A 23,492-nucleotide genomic window follows, 5' to 3' on the forward strand; every position below is an offset into this window, starting at 1 on the left:
TACCTGCTCTCGTGCTCAAGGGCACTAGAGCCAGGGCTGAGAGCCTCCCATGTCCCTGCGAGACGAGGCTGCTCAAGCAGACGCCAGGCGCACTGGCTCTTTCTGGGGCTTTTATTTCTTTAAAATAATTCATACAAATGGTGACAGTCACAAACATGATTTGAACCAAGATACCGCGAGCTACCACGTCAGCAGGACGGACGGCGCCGGCCAGATGCTGCGCCCTCGCACCCCTGACAGAGGCCAACAGCCGGGGTGCCACGGGCCACACGCTCTCCTCGTCTCGAGCCGCGTCATGGCGCCGTCTTCGTTTGGAACACAGGGGTTCATGCCAAAATTAGGAAAAACAGCCTTTGTTTTGTTTTCTAAATTATTCTAAAAATAAGACAAGCAGGTAGAAAAAACAATGCACTGTGTGGCGTAGAAAGAAAAACAGGAAGGATTCATTGTCCTGAGAAGTTTGCCAACTGCCTCATTCCAGGCCCGTTCCAACATACAAAAGGAAAAATAACCTGACACGGACTTGCTGAGGGCTCCCTCGGCTCTCCGGCTGACAGCTAAGCAAACAAATCCTTTGTGATGTTCTAGAGACTGGTCACGGACACGGACATTCATGAGAGGGTTAACTACTAACTTGTCTTGCTTAACGAGGACGCAAAGGACACAGGGCAGCGGCCGGCCTTCGGGACGGGACAACTACAGTCAACGTGGGGAGGCTGGGCGCCACCTCTCGGCCACCCAGAGCCTGGACAGTCTCTGGAACGCGTGGCCACCTGCAGGCCACCTCTGCACCTGCCTGTCCGAGGGCACGGCCCCACCGACCAAGGCTGCAGAACTTGCCCGGGCTACAACTGGTCACTCGCGTGGTCTCGATCCGCCTCGGGCTTGACGGTTTGGCCGGGAGAAGGGGCGTGGGGTGGGTGGGACACGGGGGGCAGGCCATGGGACAGGGACATGGCGCTGGGAACAATGCCTTCCACGGCAGCCGGGATGCCGCTGGGGGCCACGCCCACCACGCCTGGGGGGTACCTGCTGGGAGAGGAGGAACCCAGGTGAGCCTGGGCCAAGCCCCTTCTGTGGCCAAAGCACCAACAGTGCAGGGCAGGGGGCTACTCTCGGAAGCCACCCACTGGGGAGGACCCCCTCCCACACACCCCACCCCCTGCCCCAGCATGGCCTCCACCCAGATGGTCTTGTGTCCACCAGGCCCTGAAGACCGCCCTGCTTGGGCCCTTACCCCCCGACCATCTGTGTCCACTGGGCCCACTGCCCCTCTGGCCCCTGCTCACCTGTAGGCGGCCCCATTGAGCTCAGGGTGCACGACGGCCGGGTCCATGCTGGCCCAGTGGGTGGCAGCCGTCAAGTGGTCCTTGTTGACGCAGTTCTTCAGGCTGTCTGGGATCCGGCCTGGAGAGACAGTGGAAAGAGGAAGGACGGGACCCGCGTTACACAGCTGCCACCAAGGGGATCCCAGGAGCATGCGGCTCAGTCGAGGACACGGAGCTCAGGCTGCAGGAGTCTGCGGCTTCGCCCCTCCTCCTGGCTCACTCCCCTTAGGCACGCCCCTTGGGCGCATCCTTCAGGGGGCCCTGGCTGAAGCTGCAGACGGTCCCAGCTGTCTGGCACAGTCACCTTTGCAGGTCGGGGACCAGCCCCGAGCAGGTGCCCTCAGCTCACAGGCACCCCCCACCCTGTCTGCTCGGCCTGGCGATGTCAGAGAGCAGTCGACGGGACCCAGCCCAGCAGGCCTACAAGGACACACCTTTTTAAACAGGTGGCAAAAAATGACACACGGGCTGAAAGCGCACTGGTGACAGCCAGCGGGGGACAGGCTTGACTGAGGACCAGCACGGCCTAGCCACAAGACCCGGGGGCTGACTTCCTCCGAGTCTGGGGTCTGCTACGGCCGGGACGTCTGTGCCAGGGTGGGTCTGTTTCAGCCCCGACTCCGTCCAGCACGAGATGGCTGTGGCTAAACGAGTGGGGACAGAGGAAGGCCACCAGGCAGACACTCGTCTCCGAAAGAGCCCCTCCGTCCACCGGACCTCCCCGGCCCACCTGTGATGGCTCTCCGGATCTCACGGGCCGCCTCCTCACGCATCTCGATGGACGCCTGCTCGCTGTACCAGGCCGCATGGGGGGTGCAGATCAGGTTGGGCGCATCCTTCAGGGGGCCCTGGCTGAAGCTGCAGACGGTGCACAGCAGGTCAGGGCGCCTGACCCTGTCCAGAGCCACACCCCCACCCCTCCATCAGACCTGGGCGGCCGCCAGGACGGTCAATCCTGCCCACAGGCCCCTGACAGCAGTGGGGAGGGGCCTAGACTGGGGGGACCTGGCTCTGGGAGTTGCTGTCCTCCAGGACTGAAGACCCACCTGGGGCTCGCTTACTGCCCAGAGGGGCTTCTCAGCTGCGGGGCCGTTGGACGTGGCCACACAGGGGCCCGCCCCCTCACACACCTGGGCAACCCATCGACACAGTGCCCCCTGGGTGCTTGGCATGGAGCACGGGTTGGAGCCTCCCCCCAGCCCCACCACGTACAGGAAACCCAGAGCCAGACTGGCCCATGGCAGTAGCCACCCACCGAGACATGGCCAGGCCCTGGGAGGGAGGGCCGCCTGGAGCAGGATTGTGGGCTGGACGTGAAGTCCAGAAACAGTCCTGCCCTTGGGCCCTCAGGAGCCCGAGGCCGGAGCACAGAGACTGCGTGTTGGCATTGAGGCCTCGCTCCCTGGCACTGCAGCCATCAGGCCCAGCCCCTGACACTGGCCGTTGTGGGGTGTGAGCCTGTGCGAGCACCCGGCCCGGGAGAGGCGCCATCTCGGGGATGGCCCAGGGTGACGTCGGGAGGCACCTGAAGGGCTCTGACTCGTGCACGTCCAGGGCCGCACCGCGTATCCGCCCCTCCTTCAGCGCCTGGGCCAGGGCCTTCTCATCCACCAGGCCGCCCCGGGCCGTGTTCACCAGGAAGGCCCCTTGTCTCATCTGGGAAGACACAGTGACAGTGCCAAGAGTCAATCAATGGGCCTCCTCACCTGCCCCACCGACCAGGGAGCAGCTGGGCAGGGAGCGGAGAGGCCAGCCAAGGGACGCCGTACCCGGGCCCCTGCCCAGCCCAGGCCCACTGCGGCTCTCAGGTCCTGTTCCTGAAGCCCCGGGCGGCTGTGCTGCAGCAATCCGGGCTTTCCCGGGCTAGCCAAGGGCTCCAGGCCCAGGTGGCCTCCGCCCCGCCGAGGGCCGCTGGCCAGAGGGGACGCACCAACACATGGCCCGGCCTCCTCCCATCCCAGGCAGCAAGGCATGGGCCGGGTCGTGGGGGCTCCGAGCCCGGCCCCCACTTTGCACGTGGTGCCTGGAAAGGGTCTGGGGCGCCTGGGAAGTGGCGTCCGAGCGCTCAGCCCTGCGGCCCGGCTCCTGACCCCACACTCACTTGGGAAGGTGGCACCCAACCTCCTCCAAACAGGGCCTCGCCTCAAGAGCTGGGGGTTCAGGACCGCGAAACACATCCCAAACGCCCTGGGGTGATGGACTGAGCCCTCAGGGCGCTCTCTGAGACGTGGTCCTCGAGGTGGCCCAGCGGGAGCTGTTTCCGAAGGGGCTGCGCTGACCCCCTCGCTCCAGCACAGCTGCGTCTGTCCCTCTGTTGTTGCTGAGGGCCGCCCGAGTCGGCCTGGAGATGCCCCTGCTCTGAGGTGCGACTGCTCGTGACTCTGACATTACCGCCACTAAGCCCGCCCGGCTGTGGGCACAGGCAGCAGTCCAGGTCACCCCTAGGTCACCCCCAGGCCATTCCTGCCCTCCAAACCCTGACAGGAACAAAGGGAGGAGCCATGTGGGCACCAGTCTTGTCCTCCACGGGGCTACGGGGCTGCGGGGCCTGGGGCAGATGGCGGGCGGGCCCTCCACATACACAAACACGTAAACGTGTGCATGCGCACGTCACTGCACACACCCACGTGCACACGTGACCATATGCACACACACACACACACACACACACATGCAGTGGGCAAAGCAGCACACACATGAAGCTGTACCCTCATACATGTACACACACAAACTTGCCCACAACCAAGTGTGTGCCCCTGTGCACATGTACACACACATAAAGTCACAGTGCACACAGCCACACACGAGGCCTGGAACCAGCGGGAAGGTCCTGCCCGACCCAGGGCAGCTTAGGACACAGCTGGCAGAGCTCGTGCCGAGCTGGGCACAGGCTGACTCCACGGTACAAACACCTCCAGCCGTAGATTTAAACCTCCACCTGACGACACGGCACCAAAGCGCGACCATGGGCGGACGCACCCTCCAAACCCAAGACCCCCCAGGCCACTGGGTCTGTCCCATTTGTGAGGCAATAGGACCTGAAAAGCATTTGGCACCGAGAGGTCAGCGGTTTGCCTTTGCAGTGGGTCCCTCACCCTGAGGGAGCCCAGAGGACGATCAACTGCTGTCTGTGTTCACGGCACCCGCGAGGGCCACTGCTCAGGCCGCAGGGGCGGGGAGAGGGAAGCCGTGCCCCCCACCCCCAAACAGCCCCGACAAGAGCAGCCAGAGGAAGGCCCTCACCCCACCCGCACAGGCTCGTGGGCCCACCTGCTTGACGGTGAAGTCGTTGATGAGGTGATGGTTGTGCTCGTTGAGGCCACAGTGCAGGGTCACACAGTCACTGTGGAACAGCAGGTCTTGCAGGGTGCTGACCCGCTGCAGCCCCAGCGCCCGCTCCGTGCCGTCCGACAGGTAGGGGTCGTAGAATAGCACGTTGAAGCCGAACGCCTTGGCCCGTAGCGCCACTGCCTGCCCCACGCGACCTGGTAGGCAGGACAGAAACAGAGGCGTCACCACAGCGAGGGGCCCGGTGGCGACATGGGGTGGGGGGGGACGACACACCCCTGGGCGGGCAGTGAGGCCCTCTTGGCCCCAAGGCTTCTGCTTCCAGACACCAAGTGGTGGGGGCACCGGGGCAGGCAGCGCCATGCATGCCGGGGTCAGGCTTCAGAGAGCAGGGGCGGGGACCGGAAGTGACCCCAGGGAGTGCAGAAGGAAGCTCCGAGGACACCACACACGGGGGCAGCGCCGTGGGGTGGGGGCTGTGGTGTCAGAGGAGCCTCTGCGCCCTGAAGAGTGGAACCCATGCTCCTCTGCTCCTGAAAGAGGGCAAAGGGGCTCAGAGCCCTCACCAAGGACCACGGGAGGGAGCTCTGACCCGGCCACAGTGGAGCCGCTGGGGAGTCGAGACAGAGCTGAGAGAACCATGGGGGGCCAAGACCTGGTGACACAGCTGACCCTCGGACCCATGTGAGGCAGCAGGACGTGGCCTCAACCCCAATGTATCAGGGGCCTGTGGTGCACGCTGTCCACCCTGAAGACCACCAACACCCCAGGGCCCCACCCTCCTGGAGCCCCGGGGCTTGCTCTGAGCACAGGACATCAACAAGGAAAGCAGAGGCCGGAACGCCCTTGTGACCCGGAGACACCACAGGAGGAAGCCTGAGGAAGGCGAACGCCTGAGGAGCACGGCTGCAAGGCCCCAGGCGACCACTAGGCCCATGAGTGACCCGAGCGGAGGCCAGCGCAGAACAGTCCCGCCAATTCCACCCAAAATGCTGACCCACAGCATCACAAGCAAGTCAAGTGACCGCCATCTCACGCTACTCAGCTTTGGACAGTCTGTCCCCAGCAGTGACTCCTACTATGTCCCCAGATGCAGGGAGCACCCGTGTAAAGAGGCCCCAGAGGGTGCAGAGAGGAGGGACTGGGGCCAAGTAGGCGCAGCAGTCCCCAGAGCAGCCACCTGGTGCTGGTCAGGAGGCAGACCCTGGGGGGCCCCAGCCCACCTGGTCAGAGGCACATTTAAACCACCTCACTGAGTCTCTTGACCGACATAACTTGAAGAGGTTACATGACCCCAAAACCCACAAGGCCAGGCAAACCCGGCTGCCAGCTACCTCCTCGCCCTTCAACAAGCTACCTGGGCCAGACCTAAGGTAAAGCACCAGTCCCTGCCCTCAGACCAGCTGGGAAGGGGACTGGGGGAAGGGGCTGGGGGAAGGGGCAGGGGGAGGCGGCAGGGTAGGCCCAGGTGCTGGGGGAGGGGGGGACGGGCAGGGGGAGGGGCACAGAGGGAGGCGGTGGGACAGGCCCAGGTGCTGGGGGAGGGGGGCAGGGGGAGGGGCAAGGCAGGCCCAGGTGCTGGGGGTGGAGCGCCCACAGGACTACTGGGCTCTGGTGTCACATGCACACATCCAGTGGGACAGTGAGTCATGTTGGACGAGGGACAACCCCAACCTCTTGCACTAACGCACCAATGTCCCTGTCACCAAGACAACCCCAAATGTCCCTCCAATTTCCTCAACGCCACACACGTGGTGCCTCTGCCGTGGAACCAACGGGGTGAGGGCGGGGAGGTCAGTGGGGGATCATGCTGCCGGGAGAAGGTCCAGGAAGCAGTGTGAGGGACCAGCAATGAGCCATGACCCTGGCCATGCCGGGGCGTCCCAGGGGACGGGGCAGAAGTTCTTGGGGGAGCCCGTGTTCTGGGATGGAGATGAGCACCAACAAGAACGATGCTGGACGGTGCCGAGTGGCCTGAAGAGGAGCCCCGGCCCCGCACCCAGGCCCCTCCCTCCACACGCACCCTCGCCCCGCTTCCCCAGACCTCCAAGCCCCTTCCCCCGCCCCCTCCCAACATGTCTGTACCCCTGGGGTCACACACACAGACTTGCTCTCTGCTTCCAGCCGGGCCCGGGGTGATCTCAGGCCTGCTCCCTGCTGTGTGTTGGACCCAGAAGGGTGCCTGGCCCAGGACAGCCGCCCGCAGAGCCAGCAAGTGAACGAACGAATACACGAATGCACGGCAGAGAAAGTGGACAACCTCCTCCACAGGGGGCAGCGCTCGGGGCCAGCAGGTGGCTGCTCGTCTGAAGGCCACATGCACTCTGCCATCACTGGGGGCAGGGGGCGGGGTGAGCACGCGTGACTGCGTAAGCGTGGGCTGACTCTGCGTCAGTGACGGTGGCTGTGCGTTTGCGTGACCCTGTGGGCACCTGTTTGGTGTCTGCGTGTGTGTGTGGCCCACGCCTGGTATTCCTGGGGCAGAAGGACCAGCACAGCCTCCACGGCAGAACGCCCTCCACCCCATGCCATCCCTGGGCAGGGGCACCATCTGACAGCACAGCCAAGCCCTGCCCTCGTCGTGAGCCGAGGCCACAGAGGGGCGAGGGCAGAAGCTAACATACCCAGTCCGATGATGCCCAAGGTCTCCCCGCGGATCCTGGCGGCTCCGGAGGCCACTTCCCGGATCTGCTCGACGCTCTGGACCCGGGTGCCCTCCCGCAGTGCCTGGTGCAACCAGGTGGTCCTGCGGTACAGGTTCAGAATGTGGCACATGGTGGAGTCGGCAGTCTCCTCCACGGACGCTGCCGGCACGTTGCAGACAGCGATGCCTGAGGACACAAGACACGTGGCGGTCACCAGAGCCCACCCTGGCACTTCACCTGTGCAACGCCAAAGGACACGTCCCTGAGCCACCAAGAGAGGCTACGAGACAAACGCAGGTTACACGTCCTGTGCTGTGTGGAAAAGCCACCTGGGGGCCCAGGCAGATGGGGTGGGGGACAGGAGGAGAGGCCGCCTGGGCAGACGCCAAGGCCGGTTCTGCCCTGCCTGGACCACCTGCCACACGACATCCTGGGAAGGGGTCACGGTCAGGCTGGAATCTGGAGCTGGCCCCACAGCCACCCACACCCACATAGGTACCGCCCCTCCTGCCTCCCACGGCTCCCAAGGGCAAGTGGCACCCGGCTTTGGGGCGGCCCGTCCTCCCAGCCCCCACAGCCCCTAGGAACAGGTGCCAGTGGGATGGTGGTGGGCATGAGGGGCTTGCACAGGAGCAGAGTGAACCCAAGACTGTGACGTCAAACACCAGACCTTGTGACTGTCGTTCCTGAAGCAGCGTCCTAGATGAGAAGCCCTGCTCGGCCTGAACTCCCCTTCTCCAGCCGTGACCAGCACGAGAAGGGGAAAAGACAGGACAGGACGGCACAGAAAACAGGGGACTGTACCCAACTTGGTATGGGTGAGCATTGGTTAAGTGTGCCTCTAACTGTGCAAATCACACGTGTGTACAAGCGTGTGTGTTCACAAGTAGTGCACACACACATACACGTGTACACTTGAGTGTATCTTAAGTCACAGCATAAACCGCCTTTCCCACTGCATCTTATGGGTGGGGATCTGTGAAGCCCCGACAGGGATGCCTGGCCGCCTGCAGGCGGACTCGCCTTCCCCTCGGCCCCAGAGGGGGCGCCGGCTGCCAGTGAAGGAGAGGAGTGCAGAATGCACGCTGCCCCCGGGACAGAGGACAGCGAGGGCTGGCCCGGCTTCCTCAGGAAAGCTGCCTGGACCTCGCTCCTGCCCTGCAGGGGAACCAGCGTGGGGCCCCACCGGCGCCAGCTCACAAGTCCCCTTCGACCAAACCAGAGGCTGTAGCAGGAGCCTGTGGCTCGCGACGTTAAACCAACTGAGAAGACAAAGCTAAGGAAATCACACCAAGGAAATGCGGCAGGAAGCTGCAGAGGAGAGAAGAATCCAGAAGCATCCTACCTAAATCCCCGGCCGACTTGATGTCGATGTTGTCGAAGCCGCTGCCGATCCGCACAATTATCCGGAGTGCCTTGAACTTCTCCAGGTCCTCCCGCGTCAGCGTGATGGTGTGGTACATGAGCGCGCCCACCGCCTCGTTCAGCACCTGCAGGCAGGGAGCGCACCACGGGGTCAACCAGGCCCGGGCAGCACCGAGAGGCCATGCGGGCCTTCCCCCCAAGTCCACCCCCGGCTGCGGCGCCCCCCCAGCGTCCTGCGGCTTCCTAACGGCCTCTTCTCACCTGCGCGCTGCGCGGCGGCCCTTCTCGGGGCGGAGGCCCCCCTCCCCCTCAGGACGGCTCAGGGGACTGGAGTGGGACTCACTCAGACTTGCAGCTCAGACTCCTCAAGGAAACCGACGACGCACGGAGGTGGGAGGGGGCTCACCTCCGCGCCACCCGACGCTGAGAGGGACCCTGCCTGCGCGGTGAGAAGCGGCGGGGCCACTTTGACAAACCGCTGCCAGAACAAGGGCGACGCTACGACACGCCACAGCCACGCGGAGTAGACTCACACGCTGAGCCCATGACGAGCAAACCCCGGGAGGGGGCCGCGCTCGACCTCACACGCGGAGGGAGCGCAGAGGCGGTCCCCCTGCAAGGTCCGCGCCCCACGTTCGCTCGGGCGGCGTCGCCATCTGGGGTCCCCGCGAATGCCCGAGGGGCTGGCCTGTGCGCCTCTCGGGAGTGTGGCCGTGGGCCGTCCTCCCGCACGCTCGGCGCGCAAGGCAGCTGCGGCCGGCACGAGTCTCCCGCGGAGGTGGCCGTGGGTCTCCAGGACAGGCCCGGACGCCTACCCGGGCGTCGTCCCCGTGTTTCGGCGGGGCCTATAAGGTGGCCCCACGAGAAGCCCACGCAGGCAGACCTGGGCCCACGTCTCCCGAGAATTTGGGTGACACGGACGCACGCGCTGCCCCTTTTAAAACCTCCGGGTGGGGGCATGCACCGCCCCATGGGCAGGGCTCCGCGGACGGCCCCACGTCCACGCGGAGCGGCCCTTACGCACGCGCATGGCCCCACCCGGCTCCGTGGGGACTTGGCGCGGGGTGAGGAGGGCGGGAGCAGGGCCGTGAGCGCCCCCCCCACTCCGCCCCGGGCTACCAGGGGCCGCGCGGGACGCACAGACCCCGGCCGAAGACCCACAATGTCCCATCTGTGGGCCCACGGGCAGGGGACCGCAGGGCTGGGGCCTCCGCGGGAAGGCTCTACGCTCCAGACACACGAGTGGTTCATGGCATGTCATGGTTGGGGGTCACAACAGTGCGCCGCTCACATTCAGGGACCCGCAGTGACTGCTGTGTGTGCCACCCTGACCTGCAGACGGGGCTTTCTGTGTGACCCTGGGTCCCCCCGCGGAGGGCGGCGAGGACGGCCATGCACAGATGGCTGGAGGGAGAAGCCTGGACTCGGAGCCTGTGGGCGAGGGGAGTAGAGAGGGTGGTCCATGTGTAGACGCAACACCAGAGGGAGACTGCCAGCTGCCCGTCTGGCCCCTTCCACAATGACTGGACGTCCGTCCTAGCCAGACACAGGGCTGCCCAGGAGACAGACACATCCCTCCGAGGCCGGCATGGCCAGGAAGACACAGCCACGGGGAACCACACATACAGGGCCGGGCCAGGCCGAGCAGTGGAGCAGCAGGCAGAGGGGCCTGGGCCCAGTCCTGCAGGCACGGGCTGGATCCCGGGAATCTGCGCTCCTGGAGGCAGGGGAGCTGCTGGGCGGAGCCTGAGTGAGGGCTGAGTGGCTGCTGTGAAATGAGGGAGACCCCAACCAGACTGGACAGGGGAGGCCCACAGCATGTCAGTTACGCCAAACAGGAAAGACAACCGCTTCCCTACTGAAGGAAGATTCCTCTCCCCAAAGGCAACAGCCCGGCCAATGAGAAGGCTTTGCCGCCCTGAACTGTCACTCTCCCCCAGTGGACTTTCCTTTAGAGCAGCCCCCGCCTCCTCCTTTTCTCTATAAAAGCAGCTCCCTCCTGTTCTCGGGGTTTGCCTGTGGTTCCAGAGCACGCACATCCTGAGTTGCAATTCTTTTCGCTACTCCCAATTAACTGTTTCTGAGGATAACAGGTGAATGTGCTTTTTAAGCTGACCCTGCCCACGTCCCGAGGGCTGTCCCTGGCCTCCTGGGAAGGCATCCAGGCCGCAAAAGGACACAGACCTCTGGTACCTTGACTCGACTGGACCTGGTGTGGATGGGGCGAGGACCTGTGTGTAACAGCAAAGTAGCAGCCAGAACCCCTGAGAGGGAGGCTTTAACCAGGAGCACATGGGGAGAGTGGACAGGAAGTGGAGATGCACAGGCGGTGGAGGCCGCAAGAGCCACGGGGGGTGGGGGGTGGGGTCAGCTGGTGGGACACCAGGAAGACCCCTCTGGCGGCCCTGTGCTGTGTGGACTGCAGATGGGGTGGCCACAAGAGCCAGCAAGGAAGGACCCCCTGCGGTAGCTGAGGCAGGGTGCTATGGGAGCTAGTTGTGTCTAGACAGATTGGTTGGTGCCCGCTGGGGGCAGGCACGGCCGTGCACTAGAAATGGAAAGATAGACGTCCCTGAGCAAGTGTTAGGAGCAGCAGCCCCGGACTTGGGACAGATACATCGTTGAGGGAGAGGCATGCAGGGTAAGCCTGGGTCCTGGACAGACCCTCACAGCACAAGCTCGTGTGGGCACGTGACAGCAGGCTTTCTATTCTGAGCATTTAACCAGGGCAGTGAACGGTCTTCAGTCTCGATTTTCAGTTGTCTCATGCTACGCGCCAAGATGGATGGTCCACAATTTGTCTGAACTTCCCTACTGTGGGGGCGTTTGGGTTGCTGCTAATACTGGCTGTGCTGCAATAAAACCCATGTACTTGTCTATCTCCTTGAGATGAGTTCTTAGAAGGAGAAACCAGTGGGTCACCTGGAGAACTTGCTTTAAGGCTCTGGGTACTGCTGCCAGCTGCACCCAGAGGTGTGGTTCACCCACCATCACCGACCGAGCAACACTCGGCACTCAGGAGTTTAAAATGCTACATGTGATGGATGCAAAGTGGAATCCACTATTTTAGCTTTAATTTGCATTTCTGAGTGTGACTTGCCCACATGTGTTCCTTGGTACATTATTTTTTTCATGTCCTACTTCTTTTTCTACCGAGCATATTTTTAGTCACACAGTACTAGCTGAAGTGTTCTCAAAACAGGAATTTGAACACTACTGAGAGACCACCCCCGAACCTACACCAGGGAGGCCTGTGCTCAGCTGCAGGATGAAAGCCCACTGCAGCAGCAGCTCTGTCCAAAGTCCGCAGGCCAGGGCCACCGCAGCTGCTGCATCCAGCCTCCAGGTCCACTCCCCTTGCAGGTTCCTCATGTTCCCTTTTATGGTGGCCAAGTGGCTGTGACACTCCCGGCTATCACAACAACCTCCCAGGGAGGAACTCTGCAGGAAGCCCCAGGCCAAGTCTGTCCCCTTAGGTTGGGAACCAGCAGCCTCCCAGAAGCCACCCTAGCAGACGTCCACTCCCATCACCTTCCACCAGCTGTGTGGCAGGGCTAGTGACCGAACTTGGTGTCCTTGACTCCAGACTGGGGGAGCACAGGTCCCTGGACGCTCTTGGTGGCAGCAGGGCCTGAGGGGTACTCACCGGGCACCACCCCAAAGTAAGGCCACGGTTTGTCTGGGCAGGAAGGTGCATGCTGGTGGGCACCGGCCCGGGCCTCCCACGCTCTCCATCCCTGACGGGGCTGCTGTGCCTCCTCTGCGCAATCACACACGCTGTGCCGGCCCACGAGCTTTCAGCGTCTTCTCTACATTCTACTCATCTCTTCAGGTCCCCACGCACAGGCATGGCCTATTCTGTAGAACTGCTGCTCAGAGAGGCACCGCGGTGACAGAGTGCCACCAACACACTTCTATATTGTTCCGGGTATTTCTCTACGACAAACAGCCGCATGCAGCCCGAGTGGGACACCAGGCTGAAGACCGCATGCTGCGGGTCACAGAAGTGCCAAAGTGCCATCAAAATCGGCAGTGGCATGTCGACCCCACGAGCATGCGCGGGTGCCACCTCACGCCCAGGCCTCCCTCAGTGTTCTGGCAGCGCAGGCACTGCAGCATGGCTGCACCATGATGCCCTGAGCGCCAGAGGGGGGGCCGTGGCACCTGCTTCCTGGCAGGCACTCGGTTTTTGCCCACACGCCTATGCCCCGCCCGCATCCCGCTGGACTCCCAGCCACCCTCGAGGGTCTCCACGCTTTGCTCTGCTGTGGCTGTTTCACGGCCTCTTCCCAATGACGCCCCTCACACAGCCCCGCGTTCTGCAGAACCGACTGCTTCTGCTCTGTCCTCGCCTCAGCACAGCGGACGCACCCCTCCAGACACACCACCTACACTTTGATGACCACGTGTGGGTACCATGGGCCGCCCACTGTCCCCAGGGGCGCACAGACTGACAGCCACTTCCCGTGTCCTCAAGCCCCCGGGCAGGGGCTGTTTCGGGGTCGCTCCGCCACCCCGCCACTCACTGCAAAGCCCGTTTCTGTATTTTTCCGGGATTTATATTTCACTTCTCACTCGGCCCCAGCACCTCCTTCCTGGGACGGGGAGCTTCACTCCTGCCAGGCCCCCGCTAGGGCCTGGAGATGCTCTCCTTGTACGCTTGCAACCCTTCCTCAAGCACATCCCCAAATTACTCCCTCATCCTCACACCACGACGGGATCCCCCTTTTCCCAAAAATGCCCCTCGGGGACTCCCAGCACCTGCTGCACCCCGGCCCCCTCAATGGAAGCACTGTTTTGTGGTTCCCAGGTCTTCCTTTTCCATGGCTGCCCGTTTCACACATGTCCGTCCTTAGAGGGCTCGCGGAGACCATGGCTGAGAAGAACGGCCTCTGACACTGGACCAGCAGCTCGCTCCGAGCGGCGGCTCTGGCTGAAAACCATTCTCGGTGGACGCTTTAACGTGCCCAGCGTGGGGCGGGTCAGGTTCCCGTCTCCTTGCAGGTAGCTCCCCCTCCCCAGCCTTGGTGAGATCCGAAGTGAACGGCAGCGACGCTCGTCCTGGGTGTGTGCAGGAGAGCTGGAGCCTCCCTGCGGCTCTGGACGCTCCCTCCACTGCATGGCGGTCACACCCTGTCTCTCCTCCCACAAAGCACGGACAGCCGGACAGCCGGCACCCACTAGCTGTGAGGAGGCAGGAAGCCCTGACCCTCAGCGCCCTCTGGGACAGGCTGTTATCCCTCCCCCCAGGCCTGCAGGGGTCCAGGGGCCTGTGTCAGGGCCACGGCCACCACGGCCCCAGGCTCCTGACTTGCTGCTCCACCCTTCCCAGCACACAGCCTCTCCTCACGGTCCAGGGGGCTGCCCAGGCTCCAGCCGTCACATCTGGTTTCCAGCCAGCAGAAAGAGGGCGGGCAACCCTGCACACGAAGCCCACTTACCTCTCCCTGGGTGGACTCAGTCGCTTGACCACACCTGGCAGCAAAGCTTGGGAAAGGAACTGCTTGTTCAGGACTTGTGTCCACTGGGAAACAGGAAATTCCAGAGGGCTGCAGGAGGCCAGGCACAGAGCTCCTGGGGGTCTGTGCCTCTCTCCCTCTTGCTCATTGCTTTCGTCTTTCTTCTGGGCTTCCCTTGACTGTGTCTTCCATGCGTCCTATTAAAATGTGCACTTTTCACTCGTGTTTAATTTCCAAGGTCCTGGTTCTCTGACGACCCCTTTCTCGCTGCTGCTCGACACTCCATCGGAGGTGGAGGACGCTACGATGCAGGCCCCAGTGCTCTCTTCCAGCCAGAGCACCAGGCCGTCCCTCGGGCGGTGCTGTGCACTTACCTGTTCTTCTCTGACGACGTGGCTGTGGATCAGGCCTTGGCTGTGGCTTCCTGTGAGGTTGGAGTCTGTCTGTCTGCAGTGGCGGCAGAGTCTGCCATCTCACTGAGGGCCATATCCCTGCCTCTCCCCAGGGTGTCTGTTAACTTGCTAATTTGGGTTTTATATTAACTTGTTGAGGTAGTTTTGGTAAATTACAGTTTTAGAGGAAAGCATCTGTTTTGTCTTAGTTTTCAAATTTACTGGGAAAACTTGTTTAAATATTGTTTATGGCTTTTAAAAATTTCTATCTGTATGTCTCTGTTTCATTTCACGTATGGGTTTTTTTAAAAAATATCTTTTGAGTTTGAAATAGCTTCAGATTCACAAAAAGTTGCCAGAATAGTAGAGCGCTCCGTGACCCTAGCCTGGCTCCCGCAGTGGCGAGCCCGTGCGTGACCAGGAGTCTGTCCACCTCGGTTACTTCTCCGTCTTTTCCCTGCACACTAAGGGTGTGCACGTTTGTGCAGCTCTCTGTAATCTCATCACATGTCGACTCAAGTGGCGACCACCACAACAGGACACAGGACACAGAGTGCCCAGCTCCACAGAAACACCTTCGTGTTGGCTCTTCACTCACGTGCCTCCGCACCAGAGCCCTGGTCAAGCCTGTCTCCGTCACTGAAGAATGAACAGAATCACACAGCGTGCACCCCTGAGAAATTCGCTTTTCTCGTCCCAGAGCTCCATCCAGCGTGTCGCATGTAACAGCTCCTTTGCTCCCCGTTACAGCTGAGGAGGACACCACGGCAGACACGTGCCGGGGAGAAGGCCCCCTGGAGTTTCGGGTTCTAGCTATCAGGATTACAGCTGCCGGGCACACTCACACACAGGTATTTGTGTGGATGTACATTTCGTTTCTCTGGAATAAACACCAGGAGTGTGACCGCAGGGGTATTACAAGCGTGTGCTCAGCTTTGAGAAAACACGGGTGTTCTCCAGAGGGGCCATCCCGCGTGCGCTCCGCGACTGGCTGGCTTCCTCACGTCGGCGGCCATCTTTTGACAGTTTGGGAAACCGTCAGCCGTGAGCTCATCGGTGCCTCTGGCCCATCCCCTCCCTGGCCCAAGGTGCAGTGAGAAGATGTGAACGTCCCACCGTGGCTCCTCAACCTGCGTCCGGCCCCCTTCCCGCCCTGACCCTGACCGGTGCTATGTCTGCCCAGTGAGGTCTTACCCTCAGCTTGGCTATTTTTCAGCTCTAGATCTTCTCAACTCTTCCCCCAAATCTGCTCTGTCTCTTTCTATAGTTATCAGCTCCCCCTCCAATTTCCAAGCACGGTTTTCTCTCTGGTGTGGCAGAGCCGTCTACCCGGCTCTGGGGCTCGGCCTCCATCGTCCGCTTCTGCTGGCTTCTGCTGGCTTCTGCTCACAGTTCTCATCTCTGCTCCCGCCTGGTTATCCTGATTGTGTGATGGACGCTGTACTAGGAAATGATTCAGAGCGATAACTGGAGACCCAGGCTGGTGGTACCTGCCTCCCAGGAGGACCGTCCCACTGTTTCTGTGAGGTGCTGGGGCACGGCAGTGCGGATGCCTATACCGCAAGTTCAAGCCTCGATGCAGATGCCATCGGGCTGGATGGCGGCCTGTGTGAGGGCGCGTTTGGTTCCTTTCTTCTTTCATCCTTTCTCCAGGGTCTCAACCCAGAGCAGGCCAGGCCCACAGGCTGCCAAAAGCCACCTCAGCACCTCAGCAGACACCCCGGATCCACACTGGCAAGGCCTGTCCCTCCCTGCAGACTCTGGGCCTCTCTGGATCATGTTAGTTCTTGGGTGCTTTTAAGTTTTTTAAATCTCCGTCCAGCTCCTCCAGCTGTCTCAGTGGGAGTACTTACTTGGCCGTGACTACAAACAGAAACGAGATTAATGTATTTCACATTGCGGGGATCTGGGCACCTGAGGACACGAATCGTGCAAGTTGCCCCAAAGCTAGTTACCAGCAAATCACTGGCACGCCAGCTCTGGGTACCACGGGGGAGTGCTGAGGCTGCCCCTGCTGACTGGGGACCAGGAGGACATGGCCTGCCGGCCTCTAATGCCGTCCACTGTATCCACGCCCGCAGGATCCACTTTCTGGAAGAAAACTGGTTACAATGGAGACGATGCGAGAAGCCAGAGTAAATCCTGTCTGCCTTCTGACAGGGCCAGGTAACAATGACAGCAGCCGCTCTTGTCTTGGGGGGGTGGGAGCCGCTGAGGAGTGTGCCTCAGTGCTGTCGCCCACTTGGGCGGCTTGAAGGACTCGCCCACCCTCCCCACCCCCACGGGCGCCCCTGCACGGTGTTACCTTCTCGTGGATCTCCTGCGTGGACTGCGCATCACAGAAGGCCACAGTGGCCACGTCCTTCAGGATGGGCATCTCCACCGTGCAGTCCCGGCCGTCGAGCAGCGCCACCAGGGGCCGGGGGTGCATGGGCCCATTCATGATCGGGGGTCGGACGCCTGCAACAACAGGAGCGGACGCTCAGCACCCTGAGGACGCTTGGGCCCCAGCTCAGACCTCGCCACACCTGTCGCCTGCCACCCAGGGCCACACAGCCACCCGAGAACCTTCTACTCTGAGTGTCCAGTCGCCAGGATCTTTGTTAAGAGTAAGTTAAACATCAGTGGGAAAAACAAACCGGTGTTCGCTCAGCTCACTGGCACCTGAGTGGACACTGACCGGTGGTGACCGTCGCCATCCCCCACAGGGTGCAGGGCCGCAGACGCGTGGAGACCCCGGGCAGCCCTGTGAGGAGGGGAGGACGGGGGCCCCTGTGCTGTGTCCCAGCAGCAGGGTCTTCACCATGTGACACTGGACACGCAGATCCTAAGGTAACGGGCCCCGGGAACACTCCCCGGTGTGTCTTTTCTGCCCGCGGCTGCCCAGAAACCCAACACGACCATGTGCCGGTGCCTGGCATCGTTCCCATTTGTAGACTGAAGGGAGAGAAGCCATGTGGAGGCGGAGGAGTCACAGCGTGGGACACGGCCGACCCTACCCTTCCCTGAACGAAACGATGCACAACCACGAGAACCGACTCCTTCCACAGCGAGGCAGCCGCTCCTCACTCTGGGCCGAGGAGAGCGAGGGCTTCACAGGCGACACACAGAACGGCAGCTGCCGGGGGCCGCCCGGGGCCGTGCTAGACGTCGTCAGCCTGTCCAGCCCACAGCCTCACAAAGACCTGCCAGGGGAGCGACCATGCAGCCCCTAGGATAGTCCCGGCCAGCACGGGGGCAGCACAAGGCACAGGACGAGGACCTGGAAGGTGCCCGTCAGCGGCCACCGCTCCCGCGGGCGTGCCGCTCACCCGCCACCTTCGTGAACAGCAAGGACCCGCCCCAGGCCCGTGGCTCTTGGCGACGGCTCCACAAGGCCAGAGCCAGCGAGCAGGCAGTGTGTCTCCAGGCCGGCCCTCCCACCCACAGTGCCACACACAGGCCCCGGGTGCCTGGCAGAGATGTGCTGTCACACCAGACCGCAAAGAGCCGTGCAGACAGTGCCCCTCGTCTCTCCAGCTTCACTCGGAGAAGAGTGACTTTCACTTGGGAAGGTCACTGACTTCAGCGTGGAGGGTTTACTGTTGCTCTTTTTAAGTGAAGTTATCAATGTCCACTTTCAGCATTCCTCAGCTTTAACTTCTAACACACACACGTCCATCGTAACACCCCACGTGAACCAAGCTCTCGGGGTCCTCGGTGATTGCTTGGGCTGTACAGCAGGCTGCAGAGCACAGGCTGAAACCACCACCCCAGGCAGGACCTGACGCCCACTAGGCCGGGCACCGCGGCTGGGGATCTCTTGACGGAGAGAACACTGAGACTTGGCAAGGAGCAGATGAGAAAACACCACCCGCAGGCCTGCCGCGACGCAGGCCCAGGGCCCTCCCGACTGACCGAGGACCCACCCTTGCCCAGAGCGCGCTGGGCCTCCACCCACGCGGCCAATGCCAAAACAGGCCTCCATCTCGGCAGCAACGTCCTAACCCAGCACTGCGTTCACAGGCAGAGCGACCAGAACACACCAACGCCCGCCTGTGGCCCGGCCCGCCCGCTCTCTGGCTGGGTGGGTGGCTGGGACTTCAGATCTCCATCTGGGACCCCTGAGGACCCACCCTCGCTCTGCCGCACGCGGGGCCTGGCCAAGCACCCACCTCCCTCAGGACACCTCTCGACAAACAAACCACAGCAGCAAAGGTGAGGCCTGACTGAGGCCTACACCCCACTCTGCCACTGACCACTGGGCCCCAGGCCACCATCCCAGGAATGCAGGGAAACGCTTCCGCAGGGCGCGTCGCCGTCTTAGCCCACCGCACACGCCCTCCTAAGGCGCGTGGCCATCCTGGACGGCACAGACAGTGCGACCGCACACCGCCTGCGGCAGCTCCTCTGCACAGCGGCAGGGCCGCGGCGTCAGCCTCACGCTCCAGGAGCCCCACCGACCTGACATCTCTGAACAGGGGCTCGGCTTGCACGACCATGAATTCCACTTTCACAGCGTTTTATCTTCAGAATCCCCGGGCAGAACCGCGTCCTGTCACTGGATCCTCATCCCACGTCTCTTATTGTCTCGAACCAAAGCTTTTAGGCTCCTGATCCACGGCGACCGCCGAAGCCTGCGCTGGGATCAAAGTCTGACTAAAAATTAAACACAAGAGACACGTTAAAATACCACTGAGGGTCGACTGGAACTCAAGACTCCAGAAGTCCCACGAAGGTGAAGCTTCTCACTGCATCCTTGACCCGTGCCCGTGGTTGCCAGGCTGGGACCTACCTGGAACCAGGGCCCTGCCACAGCATGGTAGTGACCGGTGGGGACGGAGCCGGGACACAGACGCAGCGAGAGGGTTACCCTCCAGGTCCAGTCCCAGCGTCACCTCCACATACTCAGGAGCCCCTAAAGAGTGCTGGCCCCACCCAGACGACACCAGTGTCTACAAACCAGGAGGCTGGGGGCACTGTGCATGGGGAGAGGAGGGCCCTGGGAGCGGGTCTGCGGCCAGTCCTATCTCATGTTGCCAACAGCTTCCTGGGCCTCCATGATTGGGCAGGGAGAGTGGACTTTTGACGAGGCCGCCGGGGGGGGGGGGGGGCCCTGGGACGCAGACCCTGCACGGATGATGCCCCAAGGTGGGGGCTACCCCAGGTCTGCGCATGCACCTGCCGTCCACCCCACCAGTCCCTGCCCGCCCCTGCAGGCAGCGTCCCAGGAACTGGCATGCAATTCTCCCAAATTCTCCCCACGTGGTTCTCCCAAAAATGCTGCGCAGCTGTTCCTGAGAGGCAGGACAACCAAGGAAAGCGGCCAGCGCCTGACAGAGCCCTGAGAGCACGCACATGGGTCACACACTGGTCAGGGACTCGGGATGAGGGTTCGGGGGTCTAGTAGTGAGCACGAACTGCCCAGCCCCCAGGGAGCACATCCTGACCCACCCTGAGAGCCCGGTCCCTGCTCTCGATGCGAGGATACGGCACAGGGGCTGACCCCAACATGCAGCTGGATGTCACACTGACCAGGACCCGCAATGCCACAGACGTGCACCTTGAGATCAGGCAGCGCCTCGGGCGGCCCAGCCAAAGCAGGGGCTCCACGGAGAAAGGAAGCTTCACAGACGTGGAGACCAGACGCACCCATCCCCCGCCCACTGCTGGCCGCAGGGACACTGGGCGGCCTGACCCCTCACAGCCAGGGACAGGCCTGCGGCCTACAGAACACGCACAGCCCTCACCCTTGCCTGAATCCCGGGTGCAACAACCGGGTCTGGGGCCACGTGAGACCTGGCCCTGTGGCTTTCCCAGGACCCAGTGGATGGAACCCACGCTCAGAGAACCGGCTGCTTCACGTGCCGCAGGTGCACCAGCGGGAACCCCGCTGTCCTGACCTGTGTGTCTGGGCTGGGGTCAGACGGCTGTGCTGGCTCGAGACCACCCAGCCACGCTCACCAGGGGCAGTGCTGGAGCCCGCTCACCCGTGTCTGCAGGTGTGACGCCTGACGGCCTCCTCTGTTCCAACCCCAAGAGCAGCCTGCTTTGTACCCAAGCCGCGGGCAGGCCAAGTCCTTTGCTGATTCGGCTCAACTACGCCGTGACCGAGCCAGTCCCTCTGGAGAAGCTACAGCCAGGCCAGCCAAGTGCAGCCCAAGGCCACTCCAGGACACGTGGTGGCAGGGGTGCAGGAAGGTAGCTCCGCATGGCCGCAAGTCTCTAAGGTGAGGATTTCAAAAGGAAGCTATGCTTTGCCAATGCCTGGCCTAGGTTTACAGGCCCAAGAGGGGCCTAAAAGGGGCCGGAATGTGTTCCCACGCTACCTTACTGTGGGTGGTGGGTGCCCACCAGGGGAGTGGCCTGCAGACATGGGGCTCAAAGGCCAGCCTGCATCCAGCTGCGGGCCTCGGGGGTCTGGGCAGGTCTCAGGGCCTAACATGCAGACCAGAGGCGGCTCCAGGCCAGTGCTGCAGACGGACGGGGCGAGTCTGGCTCTCACCCTCCCCGGCCCCAACGCCCCACAGGCCTCGGTGCCCTGCGGACAGGATGACGTCTGCTGGGCCAGGGGAGGCGAGCCAAGCCCAGCAGGTGATGCGGGAATTTGACCATCCAGTTGTTTGAAACACCAGTGAGACCACGCAGTCACAGGAAGCTTCTGGATTAGTGCTGGGGGCTCTTGGGTGAGAACACTAACTCCACCCTGTTTCTGGAGACAAACCCAGCAGAAGCCCCTGTAAGTGATTTCGTCACTGCAAATAACCCAAGAGCCTCCTGGACACAGAAGGGGGCAGAGGGGACGAGGCAAAAGGGGGACAAGAACACACCAGGTGGGCGGCCGGGCCACAGATGGGCAGCTCCCGAGGGACAGACAAGCCACGAGAGCAGGGCCAGCGGTACCTGCGGGACCTCACAGCCACCAGGCCACCTGCACCTGCGGCACCTCCTATAGAAGGCAGCCCTGGGCCAGGGCCTCTGCTGGCTTTCCGCCCTCCGGGGGACAGCCCCACATTTAACAAGAGAACAAAAGGATGGCTGAAGGGAGCAAGGCCTGTGACCAGTGGGTGTAGACCCCGGGGACCACGGGCAGGGTCATCTCCTACCCACCCCCTGTGGGTGCACTGCTGCCTGTGAGTACCGAGGCCCGGGTCCTCCCTCTCCACCCTGTGCCCCTCTGCCCTGCCTGCGTCCATTCAGGTCCACTCACTCCATGTCCTCCTGGTGCCCGCACCGCCCGCCCCCTCCAACTGGCAGTGGCCGACACAAGTCTCCCGAGAGTCGCTGGCCCGTGACCAGCAGTAGCTCTTGTACCCACCCAGGGTTTGTCTTGTGGGAGCCAGCAAGGTCTGCGCCCACTTGGAGCCTCGGCACCCGCCACCCAATCCCCAGAGCGCAGCTGGCTGGGGGCAGGGCCTGGGGCTGGGCTGGGGGTGGGGTGGGGGGGCGAGCATCAGAGGCAAGGGCTCAGCGTTGGGGTCATGGCTGGGATGGGGTCTTGGCCACAGTCCCCCCAGGATTCCAGACGTGCCCACCCTGCCCCCTTCCCAGGTCTGTGAGAGTGGCAGGCTGGACGCAGGGCTATTGCCTTGCAAACAAATTCTAGGAACAAGACACTACAGGGACGGCCCCAGCACCCTTGGTGATCCTGGTGAGGGGTCCATCCTGGCAAGTGGTGGCCAGCACCCAGGGACACCTGGCAGGGCAGTGACTCGGTCCCCTCAGCAGCAAGAGCGAGCAGGGGAGCTCAAACAGGTCGTCTCACATTCGCAGTAGGCTGGCCCAAGGTTTTCAGGTATCTAGAGGCCCGCCCCTGGTCAGCCCAGACCCGGGGCTCTGAGCATGCAGGACAGGCCACTGCAGTCCTGATGGGGCCCCTTGGCCTGCCCCATAGCCCTCCCACCAGTTCACGACAATCCCGAGCTCCTCCCTCGCCCATCCCACTTCCCCCACACCTGGTCACCAAGCAGGCAGGGCAGTCGGCTGCCTGCTCCGGGCTGCACTTGCCATGTTATTCTACCCCAGCACTTTCCCACACTTGACACTCCCAGGCTCCCTTCTCTTCTCCTCCAGCAGAGAGGCCTCGCCTCCTCCCAGCCTTGCCCCCACCCCCTGGGCCTCCCTGGTCACCTCCTGCCCTACTCTGGTGTTCCACTCCGGGACTGACGTGTGACCTGGTTTAGTTGGAGACCCCGGTTAGAACGTCAGCTCTGCCAGGACTGGGGCTTCGGCGGGTGTCCCGCTCAGCACCTAGCGGATGCCCGGCACACAGCGGCCATGATGCTCAGCCGGCACACGGGGAGCGAGTGAACTCTGACACGCACGCCTGCTTTATTCCCATCTCACCTATGACTAGACGTGCTATTGGAGGCGGTGGCTGTGGGAGGCCGGGGGCCCACCTCGGGGGACACGACGGCAGCGACACTGAGCCTCAGGACCACACCGAGCCTCACAACCAGGTGTGCACACCGCGTCCTAGCAACTCGGTAAGGTGGTGGGAAACGCAGTGGCCAGCAGGGCGGGCAGATGCTGGGAGGGGGGTGGCGGTGGAAGACTGAGCCGAAGCAGACGCCACTGTCAGCCGCTGCCCCAGCTCGGCCCAGCAGAAGGGCATGTGAGGAGCCCACACAGACAGCCGCCACGACCGTCCACACAGAACTCCAGGACGGAGGGACGGTGAGGCATGCTGTGGTGCTGTGTGCTCACGGCACAGCACCACTTGAGTGGGCAGGGGCACAGGACAGGAAGGGACGGTCGGGATTCAGTGGCAACGCCAGCAACAGGGGAGCTGCGTGCGGGGGACCGGACGCTCTCTGTACCACCTTCGTAATCTTCCTGTGAGTCTAAAACTGCCCCAAAACAGTTTAAAGAAAATGGGGCGGGGAAGGGGACCACGGACGACGGGGGGCGGCCTCGCGCTGGTGTCTGGAGAGCTCCGTGCCGCTGAGTGCTCGTCGTCCTGCCCTGCCCACTCCTCGCCACCGATCCCACTGTGTGACTCTTGGGAGGGACCAGGGTTTGCAGCTGGCACACTCT

General features: G+C 62.6%; 1 protein-coding gene across 4 annotated transcripts in view; it reads right to left on the bottom strand.

Moving 5' to 3' along the window:
* Positions 1–90: 90 nt before the first annotated feature.
* The window catches only part of CTBP1 (C-terminal binding protein 1), a 29,795-nt gene continuing 6,393 nt past the window's right edge, over positions 91–23,492 (bottom strand). Inside the window, exons 2-10 of one of the 4 annotated variants that reach the window (XM_058546515.1) lie at positions 18,921–19,115; positions 16,783–16,937; positions 8,607–8,751; positions 7,241–7,447; positions 4,599–4,813; positions 2,854–2,984; positions 2,059–2,186; positions 1,290–1,407; positions 91–1,032 (exon numbers count right to left, since the gene is read on the bottom strand). In XM_058546515.1, the coding sequence (XP_058402498.1) occupies positions 846–1,032; positions 1,290–1,407; positions 2,059–2,186; positions 2,854–2,984; positions 4,599–4,813; positions 7,241–7,447; positions 8,607–8,751; positions 16,783–16,937; positions 18,921–18,927 (1,293 nt within the window). In that variant the 5' untranslated portion in view covers positions 18,928–19,115 and the 3' untranslated portion in view covers positions 91–845. Of the gene's footprint in view, positions 1,033–1,289; positions 1,408–2,058; positions 2,187–2,853; positions 2,985–4,598; positions 4,814–7,240; positions 7,448–8,606; positions 8,752–16,782; positions 16,938–18,059; positions 18,307–18,920; positions 19,116–23,492 lie in introns of those variants that run through there. The other 3 variants (XM_058546516.1, XM_058546517.1, XM_058546513.1) reach the window with 3 other exon arrangements.

This window comes from Diceros bicornis, chromosome 8 (genome assembly GCF_020826845.1).
Source record: "Diceros bicornis minor isolate mBicDic1 chromosome 8, mDicBic1.mat.cur, whole genome shotgun sequence".
Taxonomy (NCBI): domain Eukaryota; kingdom Metazoa; phylum Chordata; class Mammalia; order Perissodactyla; family Rhinocerotidae; genus Diceros; species Diceros bicornis.